Genomic DNA, 25883 nt, shown 5'->3' with positions numbered 1-25883 from the left:
ATACTTAGTGTCTTTAATACGAATCTAAATAAATCAACATGACAGATGGGCAGTATAGAACGCTAAAAAGATCATTTATAAAGATATCTGACAGTTAAGGAAATCACTCAGAAAGGGTTTCTTCAACAGTATTTTCTATTCATCATTGCATCGCAGTGCCAAGCGAGATGCTAATATCAGCAGACAACAGGTTCAAACTGGACCACAGACGCTGAAAGATACTATGGGTCCAGTATGAGGCATTACATAAAACTACTTAGGGGAACCATCACCTCATTTGAACTCTCTGCTTCTGCTTTTCCGGCTTTCATTTCTTTTTCTTTTTAAGAAGATTCTAAGAAGAGAGCTTAAGCAAGCATTCTGTGCTTCCATTACTGGCATGCCTTCTTAAAGGGCCAGTCACACAATTCATGTTTGATACAAAAACAAACATAAATTGATGTCAAATATATTAGTAGGTGTCGTGTGCATGCTTTAAAAGGCATGCATGTGTATCTATAATCATTTTTTTTAAGTCATTAAGTCATTCATAAGTCATTTTTGTAAATGAAATGGCACATAAAGCATTGAAAACAGATGATTAAAACTTCACTACTGTAAATTAAAATGGAAAAAAGACAAAAGTTTTGCAGAAAATTAAATCTATGATTAGCTAGTCCAGATCTCTGGAGATAAAAAAAGAGATGGTTACAGGGTATCTGCATGTTTGAGAGAATGAAATTAAAGACCTTTCATTCTCAAACTTATAATCAGATGTAAATCAAGGGTCAAAGCAAAGGCTGTTTTAAGCTTTATAGCTTCAAGCCTCATATGAATCTGATCATTTGGATTACATAACTAGTTATTTTCCACCAGATATCCTCAAAAGGTCAAGTCTAATGTTTTGTGTAGGAGTAATGCCGGAGATCGGAGGATGGCACACGATCGCAACTTACCGGTTATCTGTTACTGCCGCACATGATTAGCTGTGTTGGCAACTTGGAAACAAAACAGGACAGATTCTGTTTGCAGGGCTCTAGTGCGGCCATTTCAGTTGCATCTGCGACTGAAAACTACTGCGTACGGCTATGAAAAAATATTTAGGAGCACCATTTGCGACTGACCTGATCAGCATATTTGTGAGGGGAGCTTCCAAGGTTTCTGTGTTTTTGCGAATAAGAGATTCACTGTGCAGTGTAGAGAGCTGCCTTGATTGTAATGGAACTTTGTGAGATTGTGATGAACTAAGATGAGTGACAGCTTTTTAATGAGTTGTTAAAGTTTGCAAATGAGATATTAATTTAATACAACAGTTAAATAAACAAGAAGTTAACATTAAGTGACTTGCAATGTCTGACTATAAAACTATTGCCTGATTTTGCTCTATTTTGTTGCCAAAAATGGTCTGAAACAAGTCACAACGAAGCTGATGCGCATCTCCATTGTTTCGTTTATGAATGAATGTGCATTTTTAAACAAATCTAGTGAGTCAATGGTTCAATTTCCCATTCGTAAAAATGCTTCATTCCTGAATGAATCAGCCGTTTGAATAAATCAAATGAATGAATGACTTAAATCAGTAATTAAATCAGTGACTTGCCGCCACCTACTGGCAGATTCAGTTTCACTTTTTTTAAAGTATCTTTTCAGTTATTTAAAACGTTTAATAATACTGTATTCAACATTTTTGATTTACAACTTTAATCTTAAAATAAATGTATAAATTTGAATGCATGCATGCCACCTCTGAGCTTCATTACGCATATGAAAATACACCTACAAGCCACTTTTGTGTTCTTCTGTGCCACCTCTGTAGTACAAATAAATTTTGTTAATACTGATTTAATTTGATTGGTAGGCCCAACTTATTCTTATTCTACTTGTTCTTATTCTGTTTTTTTTTTTTAGAAATTTAATAATAATAAAAAATTGACATAAAAGATTAAATACTTTTAATAAAATTACAAAGTAAAAACAAAATTCCCCTGTAAATCACATTAAGGAGTCAAATATCACCTCGTAATAGGAAGGCAATTTTTTGATTATTGATTAGAAGGAGCTCCTGAAATTTTGACTGTGCTCCTAAATTTAAGTTAGGAGCACAAGTGCTCCTTAAAAAAAAAAAAAAAAAAAACGTAGAGCCCTGGTTTGTATAGCTACTTTGCAAAAACGTTTCCAATTTTGCTCTCTTAAAAGCATGAAAACACTGCTATAATCGCATTTGTGACCCTGGACCACAAAACCAGTCATAAGTAGCACGGATATATTTGTAGCAATAGCCAACAATACATTGTATAGGTCAAAATTATCGATTTGTCTTTTATGCCAAAAATCATTCGGATATTGTACAATTCCTACTGTAAATATATAACAAATGTAAGATTAGTAATATGCATTGCTAAAAAGTTCATTTAGACAACTTTAAAGACAATTTTCTGAATATTTTTGCACCCTTAGATTTCAGTTTTTCAAATAGTTGTATTCTAAATATTGTTCTATCCTAACAAACCATACATCAATAGAAAGCTATTAGCTTTCAGAATCTCAATTTTAAAAAAAAATGACCCTTATGGCTGGTTTTGTGGTCCAGGTTCACATTTATTTGTAACGATATTCCAGTATTTAGCATAAATTAAATTGGTAACTTGGAAGGAAACACAGCTAGTGACAATTTAATCTTGACCCTAAAATACGATCAGCTTTCATTGCTGTTTAACTATTATTGGAGTACATTGGAATAACCCATAAGCGATGTATGAAGCATCTAAAATGTTCTCAAAGGCCTGCTAAATTAATCATGACCTTTGAAATTGAAAGCTTTAAGTGTCTAAAGTGTTGCATTGTTTTAAACCATGCATCCTGTGTGAGGAAGGTTTAGTGTTAAAGTCTCAGTTTAGTGTGAATAATATGTTCAACATAAACGCCTTAGAAACACCACCAATCTAGAGTAACATGACTCAAACTTCTCACCTGGCTAAACTCGACAACCACTACAAAACTCCTTACACTACAAAGTGTAGCAGAACCGTCCTGAACCTTGCTGGCCTTTTGCACAGACACGGAAATGGCTTAAAATTAACCTAGACCCAAAAAACACCAACAGAAATGTACATTTAATGGATTGAATTAAACGTTCTGAGCGTATATCAATCCTCACGATGTACCAGGAGTTATTAAAAAGAGTTTGGGTGAGACCTTGTTTTACTCATCATTAAGCATTCAAATCATCACACAAACTATCTTTTAATTTGAACTGACTTCAAGCAAACCATTCACCTCCAGCCAACATGAAATGGAAACCTTTTAGTTAAAATCAAGCACTGCACATCATCAGAATAGTGATGACCTGACAGTTAAGCTCCAAAAGTTGTAGTTTTGAGATGAATGGGCCAACCTTTCAAGCTCAGAGTAAACCACAATGCAGAGGAAATGAGTACGCTTCTATCTTATGTTTGCCAAACCAAATCAGCATCTTCGACAGGATGAGAGAGACTAGCTATACCTACATGCTTTAACCACAAGACATCTACATCTTACCAGTTTACAAAAAGATGAAAAATCTGTGAACCAGGTGTGGGACAAATCTTGTTCAAGGCAGGAAAATGCCTTCAAAATCCAACCGTGATGTGCTACAGAACACCTGAGATCCTCAAATCTAAAGCAGAACGCTAAAATTTCCGCCTAGTAACAACAGATTATTATTAATTAGTAAAAGTAGAAGAGTGCGAGTGGTTCTTACGTGGCATGATCCCCTGGTTAACCAGTTCTTCTCGAGTCCGTCTCTGCTGTAGTTTGAGTTGGAGCACTAGAAGGAAACAAGAAATCAAATAGTCAAAAGATGTAGACATGTAGTCAATTATCAAGGATGAAAGTTTGGTGAAATTGCTAATTCAACTCTGACTAGAAAACAGGTTTACAAATACTCATTCTTGGGACATCACGTTGCACTGTTACACAACGATTGGTCGGTTGGTTGAATGACAGATATAGGTTCAGAAGAGCATCAAATGTGCACAAATACAAAACTATACATATGTATACTCCCAAAATGAGTTCAAACCCAGTTCAAAAGATAATAGTGCTAGTATGAGGCTAACAGATTGGTTTTGTGCAATGAAAACACTTCAATCTCTCAAAAGAAAAAGTTACTGTGCACAAAACACTTGACCGTAGTTCATTACCATTCTAATGCCTCAATATTTGCATGTTCGGGAGACAGCGCGCTATAAACGTAAGGAAATACAGCATGACAGAAGACACAAATGTTGATAAAATACCCAGCGAGCAGCTCGATCCGTCTCCTTCATCCTCCTCTCGAACAAGCTCTTCCTGACAGCCGGCAGAGAGCTTATCAGTCAGAGAGGAGAGAGTACAGACTACAACATACTTCCTCTTCCTGTTTCTGCATTCAATTTAAAACAGAAGCAAGTGTGCGAGATGTTTCCACGGCTTGCCACAGGAAGAAACTCAGTCAATTCTAACAAATCGCCTTGAATGAGTGAGAACCAAGACACATGTATAAAACAAGATCATGGTGCATCTACCATTTAAAATGCAATTTACAGTAGCAGATAGAGGTTTGGATGCTTATACAGCTTGAAGCAAACATCTTTACAGGTTATCTGGGGTTGGACTGAAACCTCAAACAGTCACAACTAAATATTTGTGCCACAAGAGATGAGGTAAAATAAAGAGATAGCACAAATTAACCTACAATTATTATGCCAACAAACAAACGTCAATCATTTCAAGGCCCCGGAAACAAAAAAGGAAAGTGTAGTGATAATAAAAACCAAGTAGTGCAATTCAAAATGTTTGCTATGTGTCTAAAACTTTATCGAAGCTCTGACGATGGATAAAAAGAAAACCGTAACGCCTCAAAAGTATATTTTGGTATCATCTTGCTGCATGTTTCAAACATCTACGAGCAAAACCAAGCTGTTCCTGTAACAAACATGTAACTAAACACCACCACAGGGGGAACGGGCTCCTCTCTGTTAGATTAATAACCTGATACAAGACTAAATCGAGCCATCTCACGCTGTGGTTTTGGTTCTCGCATCTGACATTCTGACACATTTGCTCCTTGGCGTCAAGTGGCATATACAGTCAACATGTACGAATCGAGATGCTTGAGGAGTCACAATACGAGATGTCAGAACATTCAGAAAAAACTCAATCATATTAACAACTATTTAAAGTACTTAGTCAAGAAATGTAAAAAAAGGTTTAATGTATATGGTATAAAATTTATATATAAAACACATTCGGTTGAAGTCAAAAGTTTACATACACCTTGCAGAATCTGCAAAATGTCAATTATTTTAGCAAATAAGAGAACGATCATACAAAATGCAAGTTGTTTATTTAGTACTGATCTGAATAAGATATTTCACATAAAAGACGTTTACATATAGCCCACAAGAGAAAATAACAGTTTACATACGCTTGATTCTTAAAGCGAGACACTGAAGGTGACTAGGGTAAAAGAATTAACTAATAGTTATCACCTTGCCCAGTTAATTGATCACATTGATAATTGCAATTGCAAGTTTTCTAAAATGTTAGGTTTAAATATGCAAATGAGGCATTGTTTGATTAAATATGTGCTAATTTGCACACATTTCTAGTACGAAACTCTAAACACTGGATGAAGTCAGTTTCAAAATTCTTGTTTAATTTTTTTGACATATTAGAGTCAAAGGGGATTTTGGGTCTCATACTGTATTGTCATTCCATAATTCAGAAAAAACTTAGAACAGAAAGAAAAACATGTATTTTGCCTGCAGTGTCTGCCCTTAATACTATGTTGTTACCTAAACGATCCACAGATGTATTTTTTTGTTCAGTGATAGTTGTTCATGAGTCCCTTATTTCGCTGTTGTTCAGAAAAATCCTTCTGGCCCCAAAAATTATTTGGTTTTCCAGCATTTTTTGTGTATGTGAACCCTTTCCAACAATGACTGTATGATTTTGAGATCCATCTTTCCACCCTGAGGACAACTGAGGGATGCATATGCAATCGAATACATAAAGTTCAAACACTCACTGATGCTACAGAACGGAAAACAATGCATTAGGAGCTGGGGGTGATAACTTTTGAATAGAATGCAGATGTGTACATTTTTCTTATTTTGCCTAAATATAATAATTTTGTCATTTAGTACTGCCCAGAAGCTACAGAAGATATAAACACATTTTCCAGATCATTCGGGTAACAACACAGTATTAAAAATCAAGTGTATGCAAACTTTTAAACGGGGCCATTTTTATAAATTCAACTATTATTTTCTCTTGTGGACTATATGTAAACATCTTCTATGTGCAATATATATTAAGGTCAGTACTAAATAAACAATAACATGCATTTAGGATGATACCTTTGCTATACATTTTGAAGATTCTGCAAGGTGTATGTAAACAAATGGCTTCAACTATAGTATTCATATGAACACATAATAATTCAAAATACTCTTAATACTAAAGTCAATATTAAATTAAAGCTGCAAGCAGCGATGAACGGGCCCTCGCACACGGGCTCACCGCCGACCGGTGGCTTTTGGAACACAGCTAATGGTGGGCAGTATGCATTTAATCCGGTAAAAATAGGAGAAATATGTCAAAGTCACTTAAATGTGCCAAATTTCCTGCTGCCAGCTGGTGGCGCTATGCCTATAACTGATTATTGGCATGTAGATGTGTTCAGGCCACCACTTTCATCAAACATATGAAGTTTGGTGCAGATTGACCTTGGTATGTTTGAGTTAGTGAAAGATATGATATATCCTGCTGCCAACAGGTGGCGCTATGATAATATCTGAATATTGGCCTTTAGGTGTCTTCAGGCCAGGACTCTTACCAAACCTGTGAAGTTTGAGGCAGATCGGACATTTTATGGCTGAGTTATAACAACTTCTATGTCCATGGCGAAACGTCAAACTTTGTCACGCCGCCACGGACACGCCCTTTAACGAAAACTCAAGATCTTCGCAATTTAACATCTCTAAGGCCTCTAGATCAGACTGACCAAATATAATGTTGATATCATTAAATCTCTAGGAGGAGTTTGATACAAGTCATTTCCTGTTGCCAACAGGTGGCGCTGTGATTATAATAGAATATTGGCCTTCAGATGTGTTCAGGCCAGGACTCTTATCGAATATGTGAAGTTTGAAGCAAATTGGACATTTTATGGCTGAGTTATAACAAGTTTTATATCCATGGCGAGACCTCGAAATTTGTCAGGCCGCCACGGACACGCCCTTTACCGAAAACTCAAGATCTTCACAATTTAACATCACTAAGGCCTTTATATTAGACTGACCGATTTTGGTGTTGATCTGTATAAATCTCTAGGAGGAGTTGGTTGTAGAGTACAGCATGACACTTCCTGTTGCCAGCAGGTGGCGCTATGACTATAACTGAATATGGATATGTAGATGTCATCAGGTCAGGAGTGTTATCACACATGTGAAGTTTGGGACAGATCGGACATTTTATGCCTAAGTTATAGCAACTTCCTTTTTCATGGCGAAACATCGAAATTTGCGAGGCCGCCACGGACACGCCCTTCGATGAAAACTCTAGATCTTCACAATTTAACGTCACAAAGGGCTTTAGATTAGACTCACCAAATTTGCTGTTGATCGGAGTAAATCTCTAGGAGGAGTTCGTTCAAGTACGACGCCTGAAAATGGCAAAAATGACACAAATTTTGCTAAGAAAATTAATAATAACCGACTTCCTGTTGGGTCTCGGATTTTGTCCCAGGAGGCTTTTTTGTAGGTATTGGTGAGCTACATGTGTGTACCGATTTTCATGCATGTACGTGAATCATAGCTGAAAGCGCACACCGCGGAACGTGTAAAGGTGGCGCTATCGAGCCGTTTTGCCACACCCATCTCTGAAACCCATATCAGACATCCATTTTCGCCAGGTTTGATGTGTGTGCAAAGTTTCATGAGTTTTCGGGTATGTTTAGGCCCTCAAAAATGCGATTCATTCCGGAGAAGAAGAATAATAATAATAATTAAAGCTGCAAGCAGCGATGAACGGGCCCTCGCACCCGGGCTCACCATCGACCGGTGGCTTTAGGAAAACAGCAAACGGTGGGCAGTATGCTTTTAATACAGTAAATGTAGGAAAAATAGATCAAAGTCACTTAAATGTGCCAAACTTCCTGCTGCCAGCTGGTGGCGCTATGCCTATAACTGATTATTGGCATGTAGATGTGTTCAGGCCAGCCCTTTCATCAAACATATGAAGTTTGGTGCAGATTGACCTTGGTATGTTTGAGTTAGTGAAAGATATGATATATCCTACTGCCAATAGGTGGCGCTATGATAATATCTGAATATTGGCCTTTAGATGTCTTCAGGCCAGGACTTTTACCAAACATGTGAAGTTTGAGGCAGATCGGACATTTTATGGCTGAGTTATAACAACTTTTATGTTCATGGCGAAACATCAAATTTTGTCAGGCCACCAAGGACACGCCCTTTGACGAAAACTCAAGATCTTCACAATTTAATATCTCTAAGGCCTCTAGATCAGACTGACCAAATATAATGTTGATATCATTAAATCTCTAGGAGGAGTTTGATACAAGTAATTTCCTGTTGCCAACAGGTGGCGCTGTGATTATAATAGAATATTGGCCTTCATATTGGTTCAGGCCAGGACTCTTATCGAACATGTGAAGTTTGAGGCAAATCGGACATTTTATGGCTGAGTTATAACAAGTTTTAGATCCATGGCGAGACCTCAAAATTGGTCAGGCCGCCACGGACACGCCCTTCAATGAAAACTCAAGATCTTCGCAATTTAACATCGCTAAAGCCTTTTTATTAGACTGACCGATTTTGGTGTTGATCTGATTAAATCTCTTGGAGGAGTTTGTTGCAGAGTACAGAATAACACTTCCTGTTGCCAGCAGGTGGCGCTATGAGTAAAACTGAATATGGGCATGTAGATGTCATCAGGTCAGGAGTGTTATCACACATGTGAAGCTTGGGACAGATCGGACATTGTATGCCTGAGTTATAGCAACTTCCTTTTTCATGGCGAAACATCGAAATTTGCGAGGCCGCCACGGACACGCCCTCCGATGAAAACTCTAGATCTTCACAATTTAATGTCACAAAGGGCTTTAGATTAGGCTTAGCAAATTTGGCGTTGATCCGAATAAATCTGTAGGAGGAGTTCGTTCAAGTACGACGCCTGAAAATGGCAAAAATGACACAAATTTTGTTGAGAATATTAATATTAACTAACTTCCTGTTGGGTTCCGGATTTTGCTCCAAGAGGCTTTTTTGTAGGTTTTGGTGTGTTACATGTGTATACCGATTTCCGTGCATGTACATGAATCACAGCTGAAAGCGCACACCGCTGAACGTCTAAAGGTGGCGCTGTCGAGCCATTTTGCCACACCCACTTCTGAAACCCATATCAGATGTAAATTTTCGCCAGGCTTGATGTGTGTGCAAAGTTTCGTGAGTTTTCGGGTATGTTTAGGCCCTCAAAAATGCGATTCATTTTGAGAATAATAATAATAATAATAAACGGAGCAATTCCAATAGGGTCCTCACACCATCGGTGCTCGGGCCCTAATAATAAACGAAGCAGATCCAATAGGGTCCTCACACCATCGGTGCTCGGGCCCTAATCAATACATATTTCCACAAATTATAGACCTTCCACATAAGAAAAAGTATGGGGAAAAGCATAAAACTGCAGGAATTACTGCAAAAGTTTAAGAGATAAGTTTGAGATAAAATCTCCTCACAACAGCATTTTATCACTCATCTGACAATTACAAAAGCCGCAAGGTGTGTTTTTGAACATGGCTGATGTTTTTGAGGTCTGAATCTGTCAGCGTTGTTAAATTTATTATCCGAGCGCCTATAGCACCTGTTCACATGCTGTTTGTGTTGCGGAACTGAGCCAGTGTTGCACCTGTTGCGTAGCTAAATTGTGATCTGGCTTTAGGTCATCACAACAGCTGATGGGCTGCTGAATTTTGATCTGGCGTGAGGTCACTAAAGATGATCGGGAGGTGAAATCGAGACGGCTGGCAGAAGGTGTGCGCAAGCGTTTTAAGAAGACAACGGTGCTAAGTTAACATGCTAAACCTCAATGTTGAGAGTTTATGATTGTTGCACTCAGTGTAAGCAAGAAAATCGAGGCCAAATATGACTCATAATCACAGAAGTAGGGATCTAAACTAAGTGTGTATATGATGTGGTATAAGTTTTCCTTCTGTGTCAGAGCAAAGTTACTCCAGCACAAACTGCTGCCAAAACACATCATCCACATTAATATAGCAATGCAATGTCATCCTCAGAGAGCTTCAGAGTGTGAACAAAGGAAGAAAATAAAGAGATGCACATCCTAACTTCTGCTCTACCATGGGTTTGTCATTTCCCCAAATACAATGTTGAAAAATGCTGCAAAATAATCCATACTTTCACTAACATACTTTCATGGCGTTTATCCATGTAGAACTTTTTTCTTACACATTTAAATAGAAATTATATAATTTATTTGTAAATATGATATATAAATACAGAAGTCAAAAGTTTGGAATCTTCAAAATGTTAATTTTACCAAAAAAAGAGAGATCATACAAGAAACATGTTTTTTTTTTATTTAGTACTGACTTGAATAAGATATTTCACATAAAAGACGTTTACATATAGTCCGCGAGAAAAAACAATAGTTGATTTTTTCTTTTTTTTGTCATGAGTCCAATGTTTGTCTTGAACAGTTAAACTGCCTGCTGTTCTTCAGAAAAATCCTTCTTTGGTTTTTCAGCATTTTTGTGTATTTGAACCCTTTTCAACAATGACTGTATGATTTTGAAATCCATCTTTTCACGCTGAAGACAACTGAGAGACTCGAATGCAATTATTACAGAAGGTTCAAACACTCACTGATGCTCCCGACACAATGCAGTAAGAGCTGAGGGGTGAAAACTTTTGAACAAAATGAAGATGTGTTTTTCATTTAGTACTGCCCTTCAGAAGTTACAGAAGATACTTACATATTCCTCAAAAGACAAAATAATACATTTATCCTGATCTTTGAATTCAAGAAGTTTTCACCCTTAATGCATTGTATTTCCATCTAAAGCATCAATGAGCATTTGAAACTTTTGTAATAGTTGCATATGAGTCCCTCAGTTGTCCACGGTGTGAAAAGAAGGATCTCAAAACCATACGGTCATTGTTGAAATACACAAAAATGCTGAAAAACCAAAGAGTTTGTTGGACCTGAAGGATTTTTCTGAAGAACAGCAGGCAGTTTAACTGTTCAGGACAAACAAGGGACTCATAAACAACTAATTCTAAACAAAAAACAGCTGTGGATCATTCAGGTAACAACACAGTATTAAGAATCAAGTGTATGTAAACTTTTGAACGGGGTCATTTTTATAAATTCCAGCTATTATTTTATTTTGTGGACTATATGTAAACATCTTTTATATAAAATATCTTATTCAGGTTAGTACAAAAAAAAAAAACATGCAAAAAATAACAGACCTCTCTTATTTTGTTAAAATAATTAACATTTTGCAGATTCTGCATGTAAACTTTTGACTTCAACTGTATTACACAGGTAAACCATTAGTATAGATTATGTATATGTATAGCTATTCTTTTTAATCATTAACTTTTAACTATTTTTGAATTTTTCAGATAATCAGTCATCAAAGCTCAGTAAATACTGGTCACAGACACAGAGATTTACTTTAAATTTCACCAAGCTGATTACTCACTAAAAACACAGATCATGTTTTCGAACCATTTTAAGTCTTATTTTGACGTAACAAAGTGGTTATATCTAAGTGTGTGAGTTGTTTACTTAATTTTTAATGACAGTCGAACATAACCAGTCATATCAAATCATATTATTTCTTAATTACCCCACACCAAACTCACGGCACGCTTTAGGAGGTCTGTTAAAACTCAATGGGCTCAGGGGAGGCGACAGAGACGTGGTTTTCTCGCTGTAACTTTACCTGCTGGTGTCGCTGTTGGACAGTGTTTCTTTAGGTAAACAAGTAATATTTGTTTTCCTTAATATTTAATATTAGCACAACTTCTTGTACGGGTTTGGAATCCCTCCATCTTTTTCCTAGCTCGCTCTCCATGTGTTTCTATTTGAGTCCTCACAGTCATACTGTACCTGACACTCAATCTGTGTGGCAGGCCGCTGAGCTACTGCTGAGTTATTGAGGATATCACTGTAAATTACGACTCATGTCTCAAATTGCGACCTGCTGGACACCTAAATGTGCTGTTCAAGCGTGTGTGTGTGTGTGTGTGTGTGTGTGTGTGCATGAGGTGGTGCTTCTTCATCCTGGATTGTGGGAATGCCATCGCTCTGGTTCCCTTATCACCCATGGGATGCCACGCACAGCACGCATAATCACACAAACACGTGCAAACAGCTCAGCAGATCATGCCTGCTGTTTACAGGTCTCACTAACTAATAAAATACTCAATAAAACAACATCCCTGCTCACATTTGATCTAATTACTGCACATCTGATTGCTTACATTCTTCCAACAAACTTAGTCAATGAGTGCATAAAAAAAGACAATTCTGCCATCAATTTTTCACCGCTGTTCTTCAGAAAAAATCTTCACGTCCCACAAATGCTTTGGTTTTTCAGCATTTTGGTTTATTTGAACCCTTTCCGACAATGACTGTATGATTTGAGATCCATCTTTTCACACTATGGACAACTGAGGGACTCATATGCAACTATTACAGAAGGTTCAAACACTCACTGAAGCTTAAGAAAGAAACACAATGCATTAAGAGCCGGGGGGTGAAAACTTTTGAACAAAATGAAGATATGTAGACTTTTCTTATTTTGCCTAAACAGCATTACTTTTTCATTTAGTACTGACCTTCAGAAGCTACAGATGATACTTACATATTTCCCAGAAGACGAAATGTTACTTTTACCTTAATGCATAATCTCTTAATGCATTGTATTTCCATCTGACGCATCAGTCAGAGTTTGAACCTTTTGTAATAGTTGCATTTATTCACCCTGAAGTTGTTCCAAACCTGTATGAATTTCTTTCTTCTGTTGAACACAAAAGAATATATTTTGAAGAATGTGTGTAACCAGAGAGTTGACAGTCTCCATTGACTTTTATTGTATTTTTTCTAGTGCTGTCAAACGATTAATCGCGATTAATCGCATCCAAAATAAAAGTTGTTGTTTACATAATATATGTGTGTGTACTGTGTATATTTAATATGTATATATAAATACACACATATGCATGGATGTATTTAAGAAAAATATGTTATGTTTATAAATTAAATATATTTATATATAATATTAATTATTGAATAAAAATGTATTTCAAAATAAATATGGAAAATATTCTCAAAATATATACTGTATGTGTGTGTATTTATATATACATAATAAATATACACAGTACACACACATATATTATGTAAACAACAACTTTTATTTTGGATGCGATTAATCGCGATTAATCGTTTGACAGCACTCATTTTTTCCATACTATGGAAGTCAATGGCTATACCAGCAACTGTTTGGTTACCCATATTTTTCAAAATATCTTCTTTTGTGTTTAGTAGAAGAGTAAATAATGCAGAATTTTCATTTGGGGGTCAAAACAAACACTTAAGCAAGATTTTTTGTTTGCTTGTATTTGGTAATTGAAATGATAAAAAAAAAAAAGATTAAAAATTAAACTTCTAGAAAAGTACACAAATACACAAAAATGCTGAAAAACCAAAGGATTTGTGGGACATGAAGGACTTTTCGAAAGAACAGCAGGCAGTTGAACTGTTCAGGACAAACAAGGGACTCATGAACCACTATCACTAAACAAAAAAACACAGCTGTGGATTATTTAGCTATCAACCCAGTAAGAATCAAGTGTATGTAAACTTTTGAGCCTCATCAGTGCTGTTACTGTTAACTAAAAAGCTAAAACCATTAAAAAGCCTTTTAGTTAAAGAAGAAGTTCAATTCCAGAACAAAAATTTACAGATAATTTACTCACCCCCTTATCATCCAAGATGTTGATGTTATGGAAAAATCTAGAAAAGTAGCTTTGGCAACTAACTGAAATAAGCATAAGCTCAAGTACTAAACTTACTAAAACATAGTAAAATAGTATAAAGTTTTATATATTAGTTAATGTATTTTATTAATTTTAGAAATTAATAATTTGAAACATGGCAACTAAAAATTTGCGTAAAAAAAACACTAAAATTAAAATAAAAACTGAAAATATAAAAATAAAAACTCAAGATACTAATAAATATTGTAACAGCAAATAATAAATAATAATAAAATAACAATGTTAAAATAAAATAATGTTCTGCATGGTTGCTTGCTGGCCCACAGATTTATGTGATTTTTTTAAAATCATCTCTCAAGCCAATATTGTCAGTCTAAAAGTTTAAAAAAGTAATAGCACACCTCAAAAAGCCACACAATTTGAGCTTGCGGGTCAAGCCAATTAAAGTTTAATACACTTAGGGGTCTGTTCAAATGCTCGCTAAAGGCTTTAACTGTGTGTGTCAGTTTGAACGCATACATGCAACATGACTCCACACCTTCTCTCAGACTCATGCAGGCACGCCGCTCACGGTCCAATCGGATGGCTAGTTTCTTCACGCTGCGGCTGATTGGAGCCGATCCAAAAGGGGCGGGGCTGGAGTGGAGCCACGAGCTGGTGTCCAGCATGGTGGTCAGGTTTTTAAAAGGTTTCAAAAGGTCAAAAAGATCTACAGTGCTTTTCCTTCAAAGAGATGTTGAAGTTTCTACCTCCAAAGCCTTTGTGTCTTTCATATTTCACCTGTTTCAGTCATTCACTTAGAGCTGTTGGTCTGCTAACAGGAATCCGGATGAAGAGAAAAAGAAAGCAGAAGAAGATGGAGAGGAAATAAATAAAAAATAAAGAAGGAAGATATCTGATGAGAAGAAACAGCCACATCAAAGATCCAGAGCTCCTGCTGTTGCAGAAGCAGCATGGAGACTGAAGTTATCCACAGGGAAAGGTGTGTGTGTGTCTGTGTGTGACAGCACTACCGCACGACCGCAGCTGTTCTCAAGTCATTCAGTCCACACACACACACACACACACACACACACACACACACACACACACACACACACACACACACACACACACACACACACACACACACACACACACACACACACACACACACACACACACACACACAAACATTTGTGCTGAGTAGTGTGTGTTTTATTAAAGCAGCCCACTCTGCACTCAATGACCTCTCTATGCTGACAGAATGACACACACAAACGCACATTCGCAGTGTGTTTCTCAGTATGAATATACTGTTGAAATTAAAAAATATGACTTCCTAAAAATGTGCAGACTTTTTGGCGGCTGTATGGAGAACATCACAATTGTCTGGTGCAGCTATTTCAAGCTTTTGTATTAATGGAAATTGCTCCAAAGTCTGTCTGACATCCACACCTCACTGCTAATGTGTAAAATCGCTCCATTCGGCAGGTGTTTTGGGAGCCTTTTTTTAGCAAACGTGGAGCTGACTTATTTTTGTAGCACATTTTGTTTTACACGCAGAAGTGTGAGGGTGTAAAATATCCTTGGAGGAGACAACTCAAGAAAGATGCGTGCATTTTACAGATAAACTTCGCACTTAAGAAAAAGTGATAGCTTAAGGGTGACAGAAATAACAAACTGCATTTTAATGATTAAAGTGTGTGTATATGTAAACACAGCCCTGTCTCCTGCATCATCTCCTGAGTTACAAATGGCGTCCCAGAAGACAAAATAAGTTTAAAAAAAAATTTACCCTGACCCTCAAATTCAAAAAGTTGAATTTGAACCATACTCTTAATGCATGGTTTTTCCTTCTGGAGCATCTGTGAGCATTTGAACCTTCTGTAATAGTTGCATATGAGTGCCTCAGTTGTCCTCAGTGTGAAAAGATGGATCTAAAAATTTTAGTCATTGCTGGAAAAGGTTCACAAAAATGCAGAAAAAACAAAGAATTTGTGGAACCTGAAGGACTTTTCTGAAGAACAGCAGCAGTTTAACTGTTCAGGAGAAACAAGGGACTCATGAATAATTATCACTAAAAAAAAAACACACAGTTGTGGATCATTCAGGTAACAACAAGAATCAAGTGTATGTAAACTTTTGAGTCTTATCAGTGCCGTTACTGTTAACTAAAAAACTAAAACCAGTAGAAATCCTTTTAGTTAAAGAAGTTCACTTCCAGAACAAAAATGTACAAATAATTTACTCGCCCCCTTGTCATCCAAGATGTTCATGTCTTTCTTTCTTCAGTCCTAAAGAAATTATGTTTTTTGAGGAAAACATTTCAGGATTTCTCTCCATATAGTGGAATTCTATGGTGCCTGCGAGTTTAAACTTCCAAAATGCAGTTTAAATGCAGCTCGAAATGACCCCACTCGAGAAAGAAGGGTCTTATCTAACAAAACGATCAATTATTTTCTAAAAAAACGAAAAAAAAAAAAAACTCTCATCTCATTTTCTCCTTCAACTTCCAAATCATCCGACATCGCTGCAAAAGTGAACGTGCAAAGAAGATCAAACAGCCTTTACAAAAAAAAAAAAAAGGTAAAAAGCAATGTAGGACAATTTAATAAGTTGCAGGAAAAAATTAGATGGGAGTTTTTCGACATACCCTAACGGTCTTGAATCAGAATACAAAGAGTTCATGCAGAGCTAGACAAGACAAGCATTTGAGGTTAAAAAGTATATAAATTGTAATTTTTTTTTTTTTTTTTTTTGGAAAATAACAAATACAACTGAATGGATGCCGTCCAAAAAAAAAAAAAAAACTCCCTTAGGTCATCTGTGCATATTTTTCTCCTGATTCAGATGAGGTGACTTTTTACTGGAGAAAACAATTTTACGTAAAAAGCACTTAAAATGTTAAAAGTTAAAAATGTTTTTTTGGCTTTTTGCTTTACAAGACATTAACTGATAGACTGGAGATTACTTGTGGATTTTTGTGATGTTTTTAATCAGCTGTTTGAACTCTCATTCTGATGGCACCCATTCACTGGAGAGGATCCACTGGTGACCAAGTGATGTAATAATACTTTTCTCTAAATCTGTTTCTATAAAGAAAAAAACTAAATTGTCATTTTTGTTTTCTTTGCTCACAAAAAGTATTCTTGTAGCTTAAAAAAAGTGTCTTAAGCACAAATGTCACATGGATTATTTAATTCATTTTATTATGTTCTTACTACCTTTCTTGGCCCTGAATGTGTCAGTTATGTTGCCGTCTATGCAGGGTCAGAAAGCTCTGGGATTTCATCAAAAGTATCTTAATTTGTGTTTCGAAGATGAACGAAGGTTTTACAGGTTTGGAACGACATGAGGGTGAGCAATTAATGACAGAATTTTCATTTTTGGGTGAACTGTCCCTCTAAACAAAAACTATGAAATTTTAATAAATAAAAATAGTCTCAAATGCCATCCGAGGTCCAAAACAATCACCACAATGGCAACCCTGCAATATGGCCAAACAAACATGCCGTCGCCCCCAAAAATTATTTAGACACGTTCAGTAAATGAAGAGCATTGGCTAAGACAACAAATATATAAAAGCTTCCAAATATTATTTTTGGATAAGGACAGAACATGTGACCTGGGACCACAAGCTTTATACATAAAGCTGAATAAATAAGCATATGATTAATGTATGATTTGTTACGACAGGAGAATCTGAAATCTGAGGGTGCAAAAAATACAAATAGTGAGAAAATCACCTTTAAAGTTGTCCAGATTAAGTCCTTAGCAATGCATATCACAAATTAAAAATTAAGTTTTTATATATTAACTATTGGAAATTCTCAAAATATCTTCATTGAACGCGATCTTTACTTAATATCCTAATGATTTTTGGCATAAAAGAAAAAAATGATAATTTTGACCCATACCATGTATTTTGGCTATTGCTACAAATATACAGTACCCATATATCTTCTGCAAACACACATCGCTTTAAGTTTCATTGCTGAAACAATTCGATTTACTTCAAAATAATTTTTGAAAGTCATCCAAGTGAAGCGATAAGCACAAAACTCTTATACAACATTAGGCAACTCATTTCCCATTTCCAGTACAGGGAGTGCAAGTGACATTGCAGACAGAGTAGAGTGCATGTCTGCAGCCAGACCCTTCTCACTAGGGCCGATCCATTAGCCTGAACGAGGCACTTAAAATCAGGTCGCTCACGGTTGGTTAAAAGCAATCGTAAATGACTACTCACATGCCAGATTGTGTATATAGTGCAAGTGATTTCAGGCTGTCCAATATTTTTCCAGGATAAAAAATAAATTGACTAAAGTGCTGATTAGATCCACTGGGTGGCAGTAGCGACCCCTCAAAGATAACATGGCTCCTACAAAAGTGCTATATATTCAGAGCTTGTGTGGGTGTTTACAAAGATTAGTAATGCAAAATATTCCTAGAAACCATTATTAGCCAGGGGCTGGTCACCATATGCTAAAGCCATCAGCTTAGCCATGTGTGAGCATGTTCACATTTGCAGATCATCACACTGAGCCTATCATATTAGATTATAACATTATGTCAACACCCAACTGCGCATGTTAGTGAAAGTAAATTTATCTTTGTTCATCTTCAGAACACAAATTAAGTTACTTTTGATGAAATTCGAGAGCTTTCTGACCCCGAATAGGAAGCAACACAACTGACATGTTCAAGACCCAGAAAGGTAGTAAGGACATTGTTAAAATAGTCCATGTGACATCAGTGGTTCAACTGCAATTTTATGAAGCTGAAAGAATACTTTTGTATGCAACAACAACAAAAAAACTATCGTGAGTACCACAATGTATGCATGTGATGCTGCTGACGAAGAACGTAGAAAGACATGAGCGTGACAGAAATTATACCTTTAAAGAGACAGCAATTTACCTTTAAAGGGATAATTTACCAAAAAATGAAAATTCTGTCACAATTTACTCACCCCTAAGTAGTTAAAAACCTGTATGAGTTTCTTTCTTCTGCTGAACACAAAAGAAGATACTTTGAAGAATGCTGGTAACCAAACAGTTGACGGTAGCCATTGGCCTCCATAGTATGGATAAAAAAAATACTATGGAAGTCAATGGCTACCAGCAACACTCTTTAAAATACCTTATACTGTGTTATACAAATAATGACTTCATTTTTGGGTGAATGCTACCTTTAATACAATAACTAACATTAAAATGAGCAATACATTTGTTACAGCATTTATTAGTCTTTTTTAATATTAAGTAATATGACTACAGCTGTTTATTGTTGATGATACTTTTAAAGTGATACTTTTGATTCTAATAATTTGTTTCTTCAGTAGTAAAGACATTATGTTTTTTGAGCTTAACATTCGAGGATTTTTTTCTCCAAATAATGGACTATGGTGCCCCGGAGTCTGAACTTCCAAACTTCAGTTTAAATGCAGCTTCAAAGGGCTCTAAATGACCCAAGCCGAGGAAAAGGGATCTTATCTAGCGAAACGATTAGTTATTTTCTTAAAAAAAAAAAAAAAAAAAAACAATTTATATACTTTTTAACCTCAAATGCTCGTTTTTTTTCTAGCTCTGTGTCAACTCTGTGCATTCGAAAAACTTTCATCTCATTTTCTCCTCCAACTTCAAAATACAAGAAGTACAGACCCAGTGTTTACAAAGTGCAAACGGCTTCACAAAAAAAGGTAAAACAGCAATGTAGGATGTTTTAAAGTTGGACAAGATAATGAGACTGGAGTTTTCTGACCGGAATACACAAAGTTCACACAGAGCTAGACAGGATGAGCATTTGAGGTGAAAAAGTATATAAATTGTCATATTTTTTTTTTTAGAAAATAACTGATTGTTTCGCCAGATAAGATCCTTCTTCCTCGGCTGGGATCATTTAGAGCCCTTTGATGCTGCATTTAAACTGCATTTTGGAAGTTCAAACTCGGGGGCACCATAGAAGTCCACTATATGGAGAGAAATCCTGTTTTGTTTTGTTTTTTTTTACTCAAAAAACAATTTCTTTACAACTGAAGAAAGAAAGACACTAACATCTTGGATGACAAGGAGTGAGTAAATTATCTATTAATTTTTGTTCTGAAAGTGAGCTTCTTCTTTAACTAATGGAACTGTACTGTAAAGTGTTACCATGACTTTTAACAATTATTTAAAAAATCTATTTTTAAAATCTGTGATTGCACAGAGAGTCCAAGATCAGAATCTGCTAAGTACTAAATGAGAATAAAATTGCTTGCCTATTGGCTGTTAGGTTTAGCATTGTCTAAAATGAATCGTACCTCACTTTTACATTTTTGGTGGAAAACTAGCCATCAGAAGCTTATCTAGGATGTCTTAAGTTTTATTTCCTGCATAACTCCATGTGGTGACACCACCATATATGTGAAAAATTCTTCTCATTAAGCCACCCCGACTAAAATATGAGGAACAAAATCAGTCCTGACGTTGCACTGACAGGCGGCGTTTCACAGAGCGATGGAGACTGACTCATATACCTCATATACCGCATTATGCAGAAAGCAACACAATGACCTGCACTGATTGGCAGAAATATATAAGGAAAAACAGCTAAATATTTCCAGCGTGACTCAAAAATAATCTGAGTACGAGGTATATTTACGACAAATAAGTTTTCGCAATTCACCTGTCATTGGGTAGTGTGGAAAAAGGTTATTTAGACCATCAGCTTAACTCTACAGTATATAAGCAAGTTGCTTGATAACAATAAACAGTGTACAGTATGTTTATCTAATTTTGAACAAGAAATTATTACTATTGGTAAATTTATAAAAGCAATAAGCAACTCTAAGCTGTACATGACTCTGATTTTACCATGGTCATGATTGTAAAAATTACGCACTCTTTGTCTAGTAAAAATTTGGCTCTAGATTATTATAAAAAATACTATTTAGGCATCAGAAAAGTCTCTCGAGTCAGTTACTGCGATTCAGAAAATAATGGGGCATGAAGTGAAGCAAAGCTTTATCAGAAAAAAACGGTCACTTCAAAAAACAGGTGATTTTCTGTAGTTGCAAATGTTGTGTTCACAGATGCTGCAGTCTGAGAGATTCTGTGTCTTTAGATTTATTAATTAAATGTAATCATTTTTGCATTACAATAAGCTCACCATTCTTCCTTTCACGAATAGGTAGCAAGTTGGGGGCGGGCTGAAGAGACAGTTCTTGCAGCTCATTGGTTACAGCATCACTCTGTGGACTGGAGGCGGAGCCTGCGGTATCAGTAGGGGCGGTGACAGTGGGACTTGACTCCTCCCCCATAGTTGCCATAATTAAAAACAGCCCTAAAAGAAAAAGATAAAACATTATTAAAAGTAATTACATTAGTCATTCATTGTTAACCTACTTTGAGTTAGCATTTAGCAGGCTTGTGTAACTTTAAAGAGAACAAACTGTTATTTGTGCCACCAGTTTTCCATTATATGCAAGGATAATTTCCAGAAAAATGAACAACATTGTGAATATGACCTTTAGTTACATAACAAAGAAAATGGGCATTCTGTGTACTCAGAGAGAAAATGTGTCTGTGTGTGTGTCTGTGTGTGTGTGTGTGTTATATGATCTCACTGCAACAGAAAAAAAACAGCGGTAACACAAACTCTGCTGCAAGCATTTTAAGCAGATGACAAACACCATCACCATGGTAACATTTTATAACACTTCACATACAGAAAGAGAAACACAAGCAGCATCTCCGCAGTGACAGATTGTGAAGGTATCCGACATGCCATTACCGCAACGCTGAGTCAGAAATTCAGTCAGAGCCACATCTGCTAATGAGGTTCAGCATTTCCAACAATCAACTTCCATTTTAGAAAGTTTGCGATATCTAGAACATTTGAATGTTTAAAAAAAGATAATTTTAGAATGTCTGCAAAATCTAGAATATTTGAATGTTCAAAAAAAGATAACTGGAATATGGTTAAATGTTTGGGGGGAAAAAATAATTTTAGAACGTCTGCAACATCTAGAACATTTTAAAGGTGATCTATCATGCCCCTTTTCATAAGACATAATCAAAGTCTCAGGTGTCCCCAGAACATCTCTGTGAAATTTCAGCTCAAAATACCCCACAGATTTTTATTCTATCATGTTGAAAATACCTAATTTGTGTGCAAGCAGAAACACAGTGTTTTTATGCATGGATCTTTAAATGCAAATGAGTTGCTGCGCCCCACCCCTTTTTCAAAAATAGGGCTGTGCCTTTACAGCTCGTGCCTCAGATAATCTCATGTCTGTCATGCTGAAATCATGCATTTTAAACCAAATTAGTTTCAACTTCTGATATATGGTTTTCTGAGCGCATACATGCGAAGCACACGCACAGAAAGCGGGTGTCACATGACATGTGAGTACTAAACTAAGTTCTCTCTCATTGTGCTTAAACCGTCAAATACACACAAGTTCATGTTAAAAACACACACATAGGGCTGTCACTAACGATTTTTTGTTTGGTAATTGAGTAATCAGTCGATTATTCTTACGATTAATCAAGTAATTCAAATTAATGAGGTAATAAAAACAGACCCAACTAAACAATATCCATTAAAATTGCTTGAAATACAAATATAATAGCAATTATGCTGAATAGGCTCAAATAAAATATCAAAAGCAAGTCCTCATATGGTTTTATTGAACAAAACTGTGAAAAAACAGTGTGTATTATAAACAGTAGAACTAACTACATTATGCATTATATCAAAAGGCCTGCAAATTTGACTAAACAACATTTCATTCAAATGTCCACTTAAGCTCTATTCGGACAGGACTAGTTTTACTACAAATACCATGGGAAACCTATTTGGCTAGTATGGCAAAACAATGGTTAATGATATTACAGTCGTTTAAACGATCTGGCTTTGATTTTTTTTTCTGTTATTTTTTAAATTCTTTGCAGAGAGGCAAACGTATAAAAAATGTGCACAATGAGAGCATCTACGTTAATTCACGTCGACAAGAAACACACAAGGAAACGCGTAGTGAAAAAAATATTGTCAGAAATAACAAACATTTGCATTCGGACAGGATTAGTTTACTCAGAAGATCACTGAGTTTGCCGAAAAACAGTAGGTGATTTGCTCTGGAATTATTACAGAGGTTGTGTGAGAAAAACACAGACATGGCAGATTCGGACGGGATTAAAATCTCAAAGTTTGTCTGTGAAACAGAAATTTCTCTAACAACTCCATGTAAAATTAGTCCTGTCCGAATAGGGCTTTAATCTTTATTATTTGGCCATTTCCTTATGACTGAAATGCTACAGCCACTGTATTTTAAATATGTGGACAACAAAATATGTGAACCCAGAGTGCGGATTTGAGCTTTTATTTTGAGACAGTTAGCATATTTAGAAAGATAATGATGTTTTCTCATGTGTTTGCATAGGTTTCTAAATGATTTACCTTGATGGGGAAAGTTACTTTTAAAATTCACGTCTGTACAGTAGACCGGAGAAGAAAAAAATGTAAACTCTTCAGCAATAATAATAAAAAAAATAGCAAAACAAATGTTAGATTATCTTGAGCAATTTATGCTTATTAGTACGGATAAATTGGATCATCAAAGGTCGGCAGCGAAAACACTAGTTAATAAAATGAATTAAATACATAAAGGATATTTGTATTATTTAACATATTTATATTATATTCTGAATCGAATTTTACTGTTTTTATTCATTTTGAGGAAAACTGAATCTGTTTTTGTGTGAGTAAGATGAATTAATGCATGTTCACATTTATGCTAGAACTAAAGTAACATCTTACTCCCGATTTCTCTCAACATGGGGACAGGAGAGCTTTTAATCAATAAATGAAGGGGGAAAAGTAACTGGTGTTACTTATTTGAAAAAGTAACTCAGATATTTACTTTTCTAATTACTTGAAAAAAGTAATTTTATTACATAACTCACGTTACTTGTAATGTGTTACCCCCAACACTGGTGGCAGCAGTGTAATATACAGTAAATAAATCAATAAATATAATATTAACATGAACCAGGGACCCATTTATAACACTTGAACACAGAAAAAGTCACATTTTCATGATACGCAACTTTTAATATTCATAAAAGAATTTTAGAATGTTTGCAACATCCAAAACATTTTTATGTTTAAACAAGAAATTGACAACTAATATTTGAATGTTCGGGAAAATGTGAATTAAAGAATGTCTGAAACAACTAAAACATTTAATTGCTAAAATACAATTTTAAATTAAAATGAGGATAATAATTCTAACATCCAGGAAGAATAAAAAAATATTTAACACACAACTCACTTCTGTAAAGGAGCTATTATACTATAATAATTAAATCACAGATTTCCTTCTCAGCTCATTTCTATGAAAATCTCTCAACTTTCTCAGTAAAATGGAGTCTGCTTCCATCAGAACTGATCTCAAGTTACAAAAATCCCCTTTCAAAAAAGGATCAGCGTAAGATCCTATAACCTCGCTTTGAATAACAGGGAAATTGCCTAGTTAATTCAGCTAGTTTACTAAGTTGCAAACATCAACAAAGCTGCAAAATAAAACCACAAGAAAAATATGAAGTAGCTCAGCTCATTTACTTGGTAAAGCCCAATTAATATCAGAGCAATATTTAATGAAGATATTTCTTAATTTGAGTCTAATTAGGCAATATTCATGAATCACTAATGACAACGTTAGTGAATTCTGTTGATTCTGAAGGAGTGGAAGTCGGAAGACATCATGGCCTTTTTACAAATTAATATCCTTATTAATTTTTACACATTTTGAGTAGATGGTCTCCTTAATATTATTTGTTGTTTAGTATTAGTAGTGGCTAGAAATATGCTTTATAAAAAATAAATCACATGATGTTAGAAGAAATTGTGTTCCAAATGTGTTTTGTGCATGTTGAAGTTTCTCTTTTCACAGAAACCCGAGATCACACCTCAGGAGGTCAGGATGACCCTCCTGATTAATCCCTAGACTTGAATTAGAGAAACCTTGTTGATTTGTCTCCATTTTTCTAAGGGGCTAACTGTTAAGTATGTGTGTGTCTCCAACCACAATGATTAAGAGTCTTGCCTGGCTAAGGCAACCTTGAAGACAGACAAGGCCTCTGTGTGTGAATTTGTGTGTGTGTGTGTCAGTCTCTGTCTCTGATCTTAGGCTTGACGGTGGAAAGACCATCTGAGGAGGTTCTTGCCAGTTGTTGATGTTGCGGGTCATAAACGGGCTTCTGGAGACAGCCTGTTGTGTCTGACATCTGATCCTTGTCGCTTGTGTAATCACTTGTTGATAGCTTTGATTTGTCTACCATATAAGGAAAATTTTACAGTTATCTAAGTTTTTGACCAATCAGGAACTTCCTAACCTATGCATTGACGTAGTCAGCAACCTCTGTTAGAGTATAATTACTGGTGTTTTGAACATGTACGCAGAGCGGCCTACGAACTCCATCGAGAGTGTTGAAGCTGACTTCTGCTGATGAAACTGCAAACTATATTCTTCAGTAAACATGACTTCGATTGATTGAATCTTTGACTCCTGGTTTTTGTTCATCATATCTGGTCCTTGGGTTTTTGCTGTAAAATTCCCCCTACAATTCAGTGGGGCTTTTCATTGAGCTCCTTATCATTTGTTTGTTGTGCATTTTGTCAAACCGAAAAAAGTCTTATGGATCAAACTATCCCTCTACAACAGAAGGCTAGCAGAAAACACACTTTGTTGCAGAACATGAGAATGGTTTTGATAGAAAGAGTGTCAAGTGTTTTCAAAAATGCATTTCTCTCGACGGGATTGAGTAAAGAGATAAAGAGAAGAGCAGATAACAGCTT

At 35.8% G+C, this 25883-nt stretch overlaps 1 protein-coding gene across 1 annotated transcript in view; it reads right to left on the bottom strand.

The window, feature by feature from the left end:
- Positions 1-25883, bottom strand: part of mrtfaa (myocardin related transcription factor Aa) — a 62134-nt gene that overhangs the window by 29653 nt on the left and 6598 nt on the right. Inside the window, 2 exon segments of the mRNA XM_073842588.1 lie at positions 3719-3784; positions 21192-21365. Coding sequence (XP_073698689.1) covers positions 3719-3784; positions 21192-21351 — 226 coding nt within the window. The 5' untranslated portion in view covers positions 21352-21365.

Source organism: Garra rufa, chromosome 1 (assembly GCF_049309525.1).
Source record: "Garra rufa chromosome 1, GarRuf1.0, whole genome shotgun sequence".
Classification (NCBI taxonomy): Eukaryota; Metazoa; Chordata; class Actinopteri; order Cypriniformes; family Cyprinidae; genus Garra; species Garra rufa.
Note: the sequence above shows the minus strand (reverse complement) of the source record. Positions and strands in the feature narration are given on the sequence as shown.